The sequence below is a fragment of the Taurulus bubalis genome, assembly GCF_910589615.1.
Source record: "Taurulus bubalis genome assembly, chromosome: 5".
NCBI lineage: Eukaryota > Metazoa > Chordata > Actinopteri > Perciformes > Cottidae > Taurulus > Taurulus bubalis.
In genome coordinates, this window is record NC_136593.1 from 19,374,965 (window position 1) to 19,388,835 (window position 13,871).

Here is a 13,871-nt window from a genome sequence, read left to right on the forward strand (position 1 = left end):
AGCAGTACCAGTCAGTGTTGTTGTCTGGCTAAATGAGGAGACTGAGGCGCTCCAGGACACACCTCCTGCCCTCTGCTTGTCTGAGCATCGCTGTTGGACGGTCCTGTTTTGTATTAGGGAGAACACTCAATGTTGTAATCTTACATTGTTCTCCCAACCCTTCTATATGTGGCCCAGATGAATGACAGACAAATAAACCATGGTGCGCAGAGGAAAAAAAATAAAATCTGAGTCACGCACCCTTTTTAAATCACTTTTGATGAATAACTTCTTCAGTTCTGTAGCCAAGACTACAGGCATTCATTTGGCAACTTATGAAGAAAAGGAAGAAAGATGGCGGCGTACCGCACATTGTACTGTCCATCCTAAAATGGCTGACATCACAGCCTCCTATAACTGCCAAAGCCTGGCAAATGCCAGCTCCCGCTGACCAAAACCTTTCTTGCATGGGACAGAGAGAGTGGCAGGTTTTTTCCCCACCAGCCCCCCCACCCTCTCAGTGCTCGGGCGTTTCTTTTGGTTGGAACTGTGCAAACATGCTGTTTTAGTGAGGCTTTTGAGTGGCCTGAGCTTCGATACGGCGTTGGTCCGATGACAAAAGCAATACCAAAAAGGATGAAAGATCCAAATAGAAGTGAACCTGTATAAAACACCATCCTTTCTGGTGGGATAAATAGGTGAATAGGCATTGTGATTTCGGAGAATTTTCTATGAGGATCATGAGGTACGCCGCTATCATGAACGCTTGTTTGCATAAAAAACGGCTGGAAAATATATCGGCTGGCCTTAGATTAAACGGGTTTTCTTCTCTGAACTCAAGCGATGTTATACATTCCGTGTAAACTAAATCTGCAAATCACGACCATATGACCTTCCTCTGCATTCTCTGGCAGGAGATTCATTCTGAGCTGTGGGAGGCACACAAAAACATCCACAGGCTTGTTTGAAATCAGAACACCAAATCCTAAAAAGTACAGTATTCCAGGTATACGAGGAGCAGCATGAGCAGAGGCTCTGTTTTCGATGAGGGGAGTAGGCAGTCTTGGCCCACTACATTGTGTCTGTGTATACAAACACTCTGCTGTGGCCATAATGAAAACTGTGAGCTGTGCCTAATTGCAGGGAGTGAGGGATGAAAGGCAATATGCCTGGCCTCATTAGAGCAGTTCCGAGAAGGGAGATGGAAGACCGTTCCCAGGGATCCACAAAGGGAATTGACATTCCCCCAGTGTAAGCGTCCTGCAGGAGTGAAATCCTCCACACACTGAACTCACCGGGCCGAGCTGAACCCGATCTGCCCGATCCGCACAGCGAGAGCTCATTTGCTTTTGTTTAGCCGGTCATCACACACGCCTGAAAATGAACTATCATCCACTGGACTCTACTCCACACTTGAGAGTCTCTCCATAGTCCAAAAGGACCTACTCTCTCAGGAAAACCTCAGTAGCAGCAGAGTTGCACAGTCATGTTCCGTGACCTACATTATATGTGACAAGCTTACACGGTTAAATGATTCAAATGCATTCCAAAAATGAATGACGCTGCGTGCCCATTCTAGCTGGTTGCGTGAATATTATGGGGTTGACTCTTGTGTTATGGACACTGGACTCACACATGATCGTCAGAGGCAACATTAGTCAGCACAGAGGTCCCTCCCCTGGAGGCAGGGGGAGACACATGGCATTCAAAGCTGGCTTAATATTTATGTACAGATTGAAAACGTGACCAACAAGAACAGATCTTTTTTTTTATGTTATACTGTGCAAAACTGCCAAAACTGATAATCCACAGTTTGCAAAAATATTTGCGTGCTCCTGAAATGAGTTTTACAGTTTTTCTTACTGTACTGTATATGTGTGTGTGTGTGTTTGCGCGAGCGCGTGTAGGGCAGCAGCACATGTTGACAGGAGGAAGAGGAGGAAATGAAAGAAAAAGAGTCCTAAGCATAGAAACACAGGCCTACCTTTCAGCTCAGGCAAGTGGAAGAAATGTGTAGCCAGAGAGCGATCAATAGATGAGAATTGATACTTGGCGTGCAGTTTGAACATCTATGGACTCGGAAGGCTTCTTTAAATGAGTCGAGGAGTCTGCTATAGCACTGTGTTCAGAAGTCTTTCACAACTGTAAAACACTCACACGCACGGCTCAGTGGGGAAACAGCGCGTTGTGCAATCAAAGAAGCAGATACGCCACATTGTATAGCGCGAGGAGCGCAAACGCAGCCAGACGGAGGATCCGTTGTAACTGTAACAAACTGACGAGTTAACCCGTTTCTCTCCATTCACGAGGCTGTGGGGCAACACACTGCCTCGGAGCCGACTTGCCAAAGCCGATCTGGCACTCTATAACCTTAATGAATATTCCCAAAAATCGTCCACCCCCCCTCCTCCACCTCCTGTCGCCATTTTATACATTGGCGACTTCATATAAACTGCCTTGACTACAGCACCAGATGAAAATTCAATATTCAGTGGCGAGCCTTAATTTCGGTAAACAACTTTGAGAGATCGCGCCTCGCCAATAAAGAGAGGGATTCGCGTTCTGGAAGAGTAGATGTGTCCTTACCTCAACAGTCGGTGGGAAAAATGGAATCCGACATTAATATATCAATGAATAATATTGGATTAGCTCCGATCGTTGCGTTTGGAGAGGAAGAGGAGGCGAGCAGGGGGTGGGAGCTCTCCTCAAGTGAACCCGGTGAACTGGCGTGAACCCGTCAGTGACCACGGCAAGGTACATTACCTTACATTACCTTTCCACCCCTCAGCCACACTGTATGGAGACGGCAAAACAACTATGGTCGGCGGTGCAGGACGAGGCAGCTCCAAAAAAAAATTATAGCGAGTGTAGCCTATTTCCTATGAACACGTGATTCGGAGCGTCATCCAAAATCCAAAAGCCCTTTCATCTAAAATTTTGGAGAGGGGCGGGGATGAGATGGGGATGTGTGTGTGAGTGTGTGTAGAAAGAGGAGGGGTGGGGGGATATACGTATACTGAGCCCAGTGCACATTTGGGTAAGTCGTTATAGGGGTAAGGCAGCGCGAACAGATTGGGTTATACATAGCTACAATGGCGCCGCGGAGCAGCCTGAACAGATGGATTGTATAGTGCACAATTGGGATATGACAAGAGTTTAGGGATCTGCCGTTTCAGTGAGCTTGATCAACCAAAAGGTCTTCTTAATATGAATTAGGTCACATGTTTTTTATTTGTTTGCAATAGATGCCTGCTTTTATTAGGGGAAAACATCCCATGATGGGCTACTATTAATCGTTGTGGGAATTGCCATTTAAAGCGCAGTCCTATTTGCCCACCGGCTTAAAATAGACTTTTACGCACACGCGTAGAAGTGGGAGACCATTGACGCAGACGAACAGTAAATGTAGCCGCGTTTTACATGTCCACTTTCATAGTTAAACATACGATGACATTTTTCATTTGATAACATTGCCAATGTTACTTTTGGCTATATGACTGTGACCCTCGTGACCTTGTTGGCCCTGTGCTTAAAAGCGCACTGAGTGGTGCAGAGGCTCCAAACAGGGACGAGTTTAGATGGAGAACAACTATGCTGATATTTAGAAGGAAATTAAGAAAACACATCAGCAGGTCATATCAACAAAATAAGTAGGATATTGTAGTAATGACACAGAGATAGTATTATGTATAATACTATTACTTTAAAACCACTGAGCATTAGGAGTACTTTATGTGCCTACTTAGAAATATTATAATAATATGACTAATATGACGGATTTAGACATGTATAAACTGTATGTATGTGTAACAGGTCGGTGACTACAGCCAGAGGCCGAGAGCTTATGCAACATGAATACCACATTCTCAATGTCTGTTGTGAAGTATGGACATATAGGGCTACTACCGGCCTCCATTGTTTAGGAAACATGGATTTGCTCTTCCCTCCCAGTTTGTCCTGACTGGGTTCAGATGGTGCCTGTGGCTGTGTACAGTCAGGATAAACAAAGATTATCTATAAGGAAGATGAATAACTCAGTGGTAAAACAAGAACCCAGCCGGAGTGAGTCGTGTTGTAGTTCACAATAATATGAAAGACATGTGCCTCCACTAGGACAACATGTACTATTTAGAGCACATAGATGATGGTACCAAGCTGATCAAGCGATGGAAAGGATGCCAGCAGTCACGGCTCAATACAATATTTTATTTTATACAAAAATGCAACAATACAGTCTTTGCATTGGGGTGCAGTGGGTATCCGTCTGGTTCTGTTGGCACTATCTCCTCAATCGCAGGTTTGCTTTAAGTCCCAGTCGGCCTGTGAACAGCAGGGCTGTTGAATACTGCTGAACATGTTTCTCTTGATTTATCATCTAAATCCTATAAAAACATGCTGGTTTGTTTAAAGGTTGTAGGTTTACAGTTTATCTCCACGGTTACATTTTCTGTTACAAGACAGCAGCTGGAGGTTATCGCGTGCTGCAGGATAAGGTCAGCACAGGTGTCCCCACTTGAACCAACTCCAGCATTAATCACGTTTAGATGGAGGAGAGGCTGCGTTAAAATTATAGAGCCTTTTTGTTGTTGTAGTTTGCGGTCAGATTAAGTTCATGCACGGCATCCATCATAAGTAGATACTGTTGCTATGGTTACCCACAGTTTGTGCACTGGTTTACAAAAGAGGTACATGGTTTTTTTAACGCACATTTATTTTTCTGTGAACTTTCCATGGCTGAATATTCTTGTGACATTCAGATTTTTTTTTTTAAGTAATACAAATGATAACACGTCTCTAAACATGTCGCCTCCTGACTGCAAACAACTTCAACACCTTTGAGTTCTTATGTAGCGGATGAAAACCAAATGGGAAGATTTGGAATATCACTTTCTACCTATTTATGTTACTCTATATGGAAAGAAAGCAACTAATGGTGAGGTTTTATTTGTATTTTTTAACTGAGATTGAGGATAATGGTCTCCAGGAATCACAACGTCCATGGTCCTGAGAAAAGCCGTCAGAGTGAGCGCTCCCTGCTCGTGCCTGCTCTGCGCGGTGTAACCGGATCAGGGGAGCGCAGAGGGCCGGACCGGAGGCTTGTTTGCCTCCAAACGAGCCAATGACGTCGGCTTTACATTTGATCGACAGTCCGTTGGAGCGAGCCCGAGGCCGCCGCTCCGGTCCGACGGCCGCTCGACAGCCAATGCGGATCCCCGACGGATACGAACTGAGGGAAAAAAAGAAAATACGAATTTGGCATCCTGTGTGGGTCGTTACCTGTCACCTGCAACGGAAGAGTCTCTTCCGAGGAGAAAGGGGAGCAACCGCCACACGCAATGGCTCTGTCGCAGTACCTGGACGACTCACCCCTGAGGTCGGGTTCGAAACCCACCGGGGTCGAGGACCTGAACCTGCAGGAGGTGTACAACGAGAGGCACCGACTGGCTCTGGAGGAGCTGCTGTCGGGGGGGTCCGACAACTTTCTGGACTTCCTCAGGAAGGAGAGGATCCCCAACTTCCTGTCGGACGACGAGATGCAGCGGATCCGGAGCGCCGCCGTGCCGCCGCGCTGCGTGTCCCTCCACGGGGAGGACCAGGCGCTGGAGCAGTCGGTCGGCAGCTCCATGGACTGCTCCTCCGTCACCTACTTCCCCGAGGTGTCGGACGTGGAGCCGCCCCTGCTGGAGATCGGCTGGCCCGGCTTCACCGCCGGCTCGTACCGGGGTGTCACGCGGGCCGTGGCCCACTTCCAGCCCAGCTACGGGGACTGCATCTACAGCTGCAAGGAGGCTGCGAGGCGCATGATCAAGAGCGCCAGAGAGGTATGCACAGAGAGTAGCACAAGGGCAGCTGCATGTACTTGTTTATCTGATAACATTGCTTTTAATAATTCGTTATTTGGCAACTGATTATGTTATTTCCTTTAGAAATGTTCTGTGGGTCCTGGCACCACACTGATGGTCCTGAAGGGACATACTGGATACTATCCAAGTGTAGTCTTCTTTTTTTACTTTTTTTTTTTTTTTAGCCTAATATTTATATATTCCATAGAGACATCATAGTTTTGTGTGGTATCATCCAAAAGCAGGATTATTATTCTTGGCTGTGTGTCAAATTAGTATATTATTTTATAAATATATTCTAAAATTCATATTTTTATCAAATAGCCCCCTGCCACAAAATAAACGTGTGTGTGTGTGTGTGTGTGTGTGTGTGTGTGTGTGTGTGGTCCCTTTATTAAAAGTTGCCAGAGGAAAAACTAAAATTCTAAATCTTCTTTGTATTATTAAAATACATGCCAGATTGTCCCTGTGGACTTTCAGTTTGAACATTTGTAATGGTTTGAAGTCTTGATCAGACAGAAAGCAGTGACCAAAAGGATCAAACGGTTAAACAAACAGAAAACAGCATGAATATTCATGGGGCGCTCCGTGACGGGACCTGTCAGTCTCGCCTCTCTTTTTGAAAAGAAACATTTCGGCATCAAGGAGTGTGTGGCTTCAGCAGCACCGCCGGCCTGAGGAGGGCCTGCCTGCCAGATGTGCCTCGACTTGTTTTGCTCTCCTCTTTCAAAGTGTCCATTCCCTCTTCGTTTCAGAGCCTTGAAATACTGGATTTCCTTTCCGGTTTTCAACTAAAAGGTGGTGGCAGCCAGTAATCTGAGACAAATATTCTCATGCACGTTTACCTTTTGGTCGCCTGTCTTTTTGCAATGGTAAACCACTCGCTGCACACAGTCTTTATTGTGCGACGAGGCCGCCGACTGTAACACCACTAGTGCAGCTACAGAATATTGTCACGAGTCAGCTCACAGGAACAGCCTGATCCTGTATTTCTGTGAAATTGAAATCTGTTTTTACACATTTCTCTAAATAAAAAAGCACCCACAAGCTATCATCCAAATAAGCATGTGGATAACACCAGTTTTGAAGCCCTAAATATAAACTGTGTAAACACCCGTGTCTAATCCTCGGCACACGACCTTTACCGCAGCACGGGAAATTCCATTCTTCCTCGCGAAAAAAGAGAAATCTCTCAGCAAATCTCCGCTCGGGGAAGAATGGAGGCGAGCCCCACGGTGCACCTTGTTGTCTCCTGTATACAAGAAACTTGTTCGCGAAGCGAGAAGTGTCACTGTGTCGATTGCCATGGTAACAGACCACAGTCAATAGAAAGCTCATCAGCACACACATGTGTGTCTGAGAGATTCGCTGCTCTGTTTGAATAAGGCCTTGCAATTTGACAATAATAAAAACAGTCATGTGCCACATCTGTGAGCGCGCGCCTGCAGCCCTAAAAGGAATTCTATTATATTACCTCCGTAATTTTCCACTGCAGGTGATTGCCATAGTTACAGACTCCCTGACGGACCTGGATATCTTTAAGGATCTTCAGGAGGCATGCTGCGACCGCAAAGTCCCCGTCTACATCCTGCTGGACCAATCGTGCGCCCCTGCTTTCCTCAAGATGTGCAAAGATGTCGGCGTTCGACTGGATGACCTCCGGGTGTGTGGTTGGTTTAGCAAAGCTGGGTGTGGCTCTGTGTGCACAGCACGAACATCAGATGTCATCAAATACAAAATAATTTCCCTTTTTAATATTTGATATGACTGGGTGGGTCTGCACTTCATCTCTCAAACCTGTTCTTTCTCTCTTTTTTTAAATTCTTTTAGCAAATGAGAGTGCGAACCATAACTGGTACAACTTATTACATGAGATCTGGAGCGAGGATCACCGGGGACGTTCATGAGCGGTTCATGCTGATTGATGGAAACAGAGTGGCGACAGGTTCCTACAGGTAACAGACTGCTAACCATTTTACCTCAAATGAAATGCTTCAGCTGCTTATTGTGTAGCATGGAACCCACAGATTTACCAGACTTTAAATTAATACATTTTTCTTGTCGGGTTTGGATAATTGTAGCTGCTTACTCTCAGTCGTGCATGCTAAATGTCCTTCCTGTGCAGGTACAACTGGACTGATGGCAAACTGAACAGCAGCAACCTCATCGAGCTTTCTGGTCAGATAACAGAGAAATTTGACGAGGAGTTCCGAATCCTCTACGCCCAATCTTTACCCGTAAGCACTCGAGGACCTGCGAGTGTGCGAAACAGCGGCATCTACGAGCATCTCCTCCTCAAAAACTTGGGGGCCTCTCCTTCCCCTCGCTTGACCAGCACACCCAGCCGTAAGCCCCCAAACGTATCTGTCCAGACCCCACGTGAACCCTCGACTCAGACTGACCCGGTGTCCGGCCCGGTGTTCGACTCCTCCACCGTAGGTGACGTCTGGACGGAGCAGCAGAACACGCAGGAGGACATCCTGGCCTGCAGCACCACTCTGCGTTTTCCTGCAGATCAGCCAGCGGAGAAAGAGCCGGCGCCCATCTTCTGCCATGCCGCCACTCAGACCAGCACGTCGGTGGCGGACGGCGACACTCAAACTGACCCCGAGCTCACACAGCGCCCCGACCTCATCGCACCAACGAGCACAGTGCCAAACCAGGAGCCCTCTCCGTCCTTCACCTCACCTGGACGGGGCTCGCCGGCCCAGGCCGTTCCAGACGGCACCTTGAAGGACTCCTTTCACAGGCTGAGCACAGAGCGCCATCACCACTACTCCACCATCCGCTGCAAGCTGGAGCACATGGTGACCGCCCTGTCCCAGAGGCGAGAGCTGGCGGACGTCACCAACATGACTCACGGCGGGCAGAGGGCACACAGAAACTGTGAGCAGGAACCAAACCCCAGACTTGTTGAAAGTGTGGGCACGGGCACATGGCCAAGAGCCAGATGTGTACACTAGTCTGTCTTCAGGGATTTCGGAGACGGAGGGCAGCGGGAGAAGATGTCTTGAGGATCCTCTGTTTCAAGTAAACGGTTTAGTGCAGTAGAATTCTAGCTTTATTCCATTTGCCTTTATTTTTCATGTAATGGTAAGGCAGTATCGTAATCAACACAAATTATAATTTTTTTTTGTCCAAGGACACGGTGCAATATTCATTGTTTATCCATGTCAGTTTAAGGAAAATGATTTTCTGAGCCGGTTAAAACTGGAAAGCAAATGCACTGAAGCTCTTTTTTTTTGTTGATAATTTAATCACATTTGGCTGGTAACGGCATCTGAACAACATATAAGAGAGCAGCTGGCTCTCTCTGCGCTTCCTGAATAAACAGTAGTATTTCGCTTGATGGATGCTTATTTTATTTTGGCTCTTCAAACAATTTGTGTTCCATTTAAGCTCACCATAAAGCTTCACTTTAAGCTCATGAGCATATATTTCACAGACATAAAAAACAAGAGAGCGATACTGAGATTAAATACGATGGTATGTTGCCACTGTTCAGGCAATTACATTGATGAAGAAACCTTTTTACAAAAACATTCAAGGTGGCACAGTGAGGCAAAATGTGTCCCGTCGACTTGCAGACTGGACCCAGAGCATCATGTGATAAATCTTGCCCTCGATAGGCTTCCGCCAACAGCTAACAACAATACATCCTTTCAATACAGATAAATGGATAACTCATCACAGAAGATTAGATTCATAAAGCCTCGTTGAAAAGCGACAATAATGACGGAGTGGGGGGCAATTCAAAGTCATTTTCTAGACTGCAGAGTTCTAGAGATGTTCTTAAAATAGAAATTAAATAACTTTGATGTCATATTTGACATATGCAAGTTTAATAAGTCATGTGTACTGAGGCCTCTCGTACCATTATTGCTTGGATCAAACAGTCATGACCTGCAAATTAAAGAAAAGTTTTTTTTTTAAACTAACGTTTCTTGTATCTGAAAAATCACAATTGTGGCCAAACTAGTTTCCAGTTTACTTTTACATGATAGGAAATACTATTGTTTCCGATAAAATGTTTTTCGTATCTATTTCCAATATCCTTGTTCATATTTTGAAACTCAACTGTAATCATATTGATTTATGAATGGGTTATAGAAATTATCTTGTTTGCATTAGTCTGCATTATTTGACCTGCTATGTTCCCGACATTCACAACCAACCCAGTACCGTTTTCCCAGTTTAAATATCTTTAAAGCTGTAAAAGGCCCCCGACTACTACACTGCAAACACTTGGTGGGCCACAATTGGGATTATTTGGTTATAAAAGTGTTTAAAATTTCACAAAGATGTACTTTTTTTTACCACAGACATACAGTTATGTGTATTGCACTCATGACGTTTGCTCCAGATAAAAGCAGAATAAACTGGGTGATACTGTAACGGGCTGCGAATGGCAATCCGTTTTTTTTGGTGGATGATGACAATGATTAACAAAGCCGGTTTCTAATGTGTGTCACCTGTTTCCCCTTGTACTGTATGGGCTTCATACATGATTCTGTTGGCATGTTTTCTCTTTCTTAGTTAGGGCTTGTTATGGTAATTCATCTCTGCATGCGTCACATGTTTAGCAGCAGTTTTATTATTTTTGGTTCAGTGGCTAATTAATCCGTATCTAGTCCGTAACCCATTACATTATAGCATTGCTATTACTGGAATGGTTCTGTATAACAATAACATGCCATGTTCTTAGACTAGAATAATAAGCAATGGTGCCCACGCTGTGCCAACTGTTATCTAATGAGCATTTTGGACATATTGGTCTGAGTGTGTGCCAGTGCCAAAGACTAATAAACAAACTAAACTAAACAAATATAAACAAAGTCCCATCCACTTCTCTCCAATTAGATTTTCAATCACTGGTGGGTCAACATATTTCGGGACTGATTATTTATAGATTGATGGCTGATTGATTTAATGATTCCACTACTGTATCTGGCAGGAACACCATTGGAAACAAGTGGTGTGTGTTTTTTCTTCTTTTCTGAGGCAGTTCATAAACTACAACCCCAGCCACATACCTATTATTTAAAAATAAATTGATAATCTAGTGTTTCCAAAAAAAATACTTTCATATTACCTTAATTATATATAAAATATGAATTAATGACTAAATAAATGGAGACAAGATGAAATCAAAGATAATTGATCCAATATCCACTTTTAATTTCATAGAACAAAATTGGTGCAACATGGTTCAACTTGAAATGTATGCAACTCAACATTTTGAGGACTTTATTTATTTTGTGTTTCATTGTATAGACAGTTGCAGGTGGACTGGTGTTTGAATATTGAAAGTGTACAATATATTTTAAATTCACTAGCTTTGTCATGAACTTCATGAACAAAAATTATAGGATATACTGTAGTCTGTAATAGACTACACATAAAGTGTGATTTACACTTCCCGAGAACATCATTGTCTCCGTTGCCCGGAGCTTCAGATGACCTTAAACGGACAATAGAGCCCATTGAAGGAGCTGTTTTGTCTACTTTGTTGGTTCTCAGTGAAAAGACACGAGGTCTTGGGGGAGGAGCAGCTGATTGGATGGAGATGAGGACATGAAGGTGAGGAGAGGTACACCTGAAAAACACTACAGCATGCCATAGAAACATTCATGAAAAAGTCTGAAAAGATTGTCAGAACAATAGTACAGTATACCATTAAATAATCATATGGTATATTATGCCATTAAAATGTAAACAAATATTAATACAGTAAGCCACGAAATATTGTATGTAATAGAATAGCATAGACATATCAAATTGGCTATCATATGCGATAGAAATCTCATAGTTTGCCATACAATGCCATAGGATATTTTGCCATAAAATGTCAAATATGAATATACCGCTGCCTCTGTATGACCAACATAAGTAATCAGTCATTGTCAGGCGCCTGCTGCAGTGAAATTCAAAGTTGTTGTGAGGGGAGTCTGGTGCTCTGAAACACTACCACTTCTGTCCACTGCTACCGCCAAAATCAACACAAAATAAAAGTTCCTTGTAGTACCATTACATTTAGGTTTTTGAAGTTTGAATGCCTTTCATCATATTTTATGATATCATCACGTGGAAAAACAGTGCCATTTGGCTTGATGTGCGTGTGTGTGTGAGAGAGAGAGAAAGTGGACTATGGCATGCAATGTTTCTGTAAATTACAAACGTGCTTGTTGTTGTAAAAGCTGTTGTAGTAGTTGTATTTGACAGTGTACTAGTTGTTGCCTCAGTAGTTGTAATACTGATGGTAGAAGGCAAACATGTCTGAATGTGACGCAAAACGTTCTGTCGTCCTTCTCCTGTCTCCCAGATGAGTGCAGAGTTCTGCACCAAGTGAGAACGATGGAGTCTCTGAAACTAACCAACCAGGACACTCGATCTTCAATCGTCAGACCAGTCTGCCGTCGCCCTGAGCGATCTGATACGACTCACTTGACTATAGTTTTCTTGCACATTTATTTTAGGTTTTGGACCTCAAAATGAACTGCTCCTTTTTAACGATTGAACCTACTACAAGTCTTCATTTTCCCATTGTGTCATAGTGCTTTTGTTTAGCTTGACAAGGGAGTTGGGACTTTTTTTGACTCCTAAATTTTTTTTATTTCTCTTTTTAAAGCTAAAATGTCTGTTCTTTTGTTTTTAACATAGAGTTGTATGTTCATCCAAGTTTTGAAAATAGCTCTGCTGGATGTACCTAATTTAAAGTCTAAAAACATAAAATGTTCAACTAAACTCTGGCTGAATATTTTTCTTTCTCAAGTGCACTGCTTTTTATTATTATTTGATGCCGTAATACTACTGTTGTGATCCAGTGTAGATGTATTGAAAGTATTGATGTCTGTATTTTTTTTAGCTTTGTTTGTATGAATGATTTGTTTGGAGAGAACATTTTGAAACAATATTAAAATGTGTGTAATTCTTTGGCACAATTGTGAAGTAAACTTACTTTCTAAAGTCTTGTATTAGCAAGGCTGTCTAGCAGCAATCTAACAGCAGCACCTTTTACATTTATATGAACACAATAACGCAAAATCATGTTTTCACCATTTCTGTTGGGTAACAACAATCATCGTCATCGGTCGTCTCTTCAAGCGCTGATGTGCGATCGGAGCGCCACAAGCCTGTCTGAGAACCAACAAAGAAGACCGATGAGCTCCTTCAATGTTTTTTTCTATTTCATCTTCAGGTATTCAGAAGCTATTGAAGAGGAAACACTCACAGTTCCCTTTATTGGGCAGTGAGTGCTTTTTTTTCTTTCCCAGGTGCCGAGGAGGAACCTTGAGAGGATATCCCAAGAGCGAAGCCTGCAGGAGGTTGGAGCGCATACAAAATAGAAATGTTTTCCAAAAAATAAAAATGTCATACATTTGTTCAGTGAAGAGGCAAAGTGGTGGGCTGACTGCTCGTTTGGAATAACATGAATGCCAAATGAATACTTATTTCGACACACAGATTGGATTTCTCAACTGCTGTTTCCTCGCTTTTGAAATTATGTTTTTTATGAAATTATGAAAATTATGTGTCTCCTTATTAGCAATAATCTAAAGTAATTTTGAATCATGGTTCTATATTGGGCACAATGTGCTGCTTAGCCTGGCACAAACAATGTTTTTGTCTTCATATCTGACATGAAAGTACAAAGGTCCTACTGTGAATGATCAAAGCAAGTCAGAGTCTTGGCTCTGGTGAGACGTGTGGGTTATAAATGCATTACTCACTCTGAGATGTAGGTGAATAATGTTTAACTGGATATGAAGTGTAACTATCCCACATCAAGATTAACAGATAGCTATATTCATGTAGTACGTGCAGGGGTCTGAAGGTGATCACAGGATCGTGTTTACAGATGAACAACTGAAAAGGGTTGTAAACTAATGAGTCATGAGAATAAACTTGTATGGCATCACGGTTTAAAACACACTTTCTGCTATTGACTCTACTGTCTATTGTACAGTAGACATGCAGAATGATCTATAGAGACAAACAATTTGAACAAAAATGTATTTCATAAAAAGTTGTTGTTGATGGGACAAAATT

General features: G+C 43.2%; 1 protein-coding gene across 1 annotated transcript; it reads left to right on the forward strand.

Annotated features, from left to right (window-relative positions):
• Positions 1-5,315: 5,315 nt before the first annotated feature.
• Positions 5,316-9,697, forward strand: fam83d (family with sequence similarity 83 member D; the record flags this gene model as incomplete). The annotated part of the gene is made up of 4 exons (XM_079219018.1): positions 5,316-5,801; positions 7,318-7,485; positions 7,653-7,777; positions 7,948-9,697. The coding sequence occupies 4 exons, from the start codon at positions 5,316-5,318 to the stop codon at positions 8,783-8,785; spliced, it is 1,617 nt and encodes a 538-aa protein (XP_079075144.1). The 3' UTR covers positions 8,786-9,697.
• Positions 9,698-13,871: the final 4,174 nt, after the last annotated feature.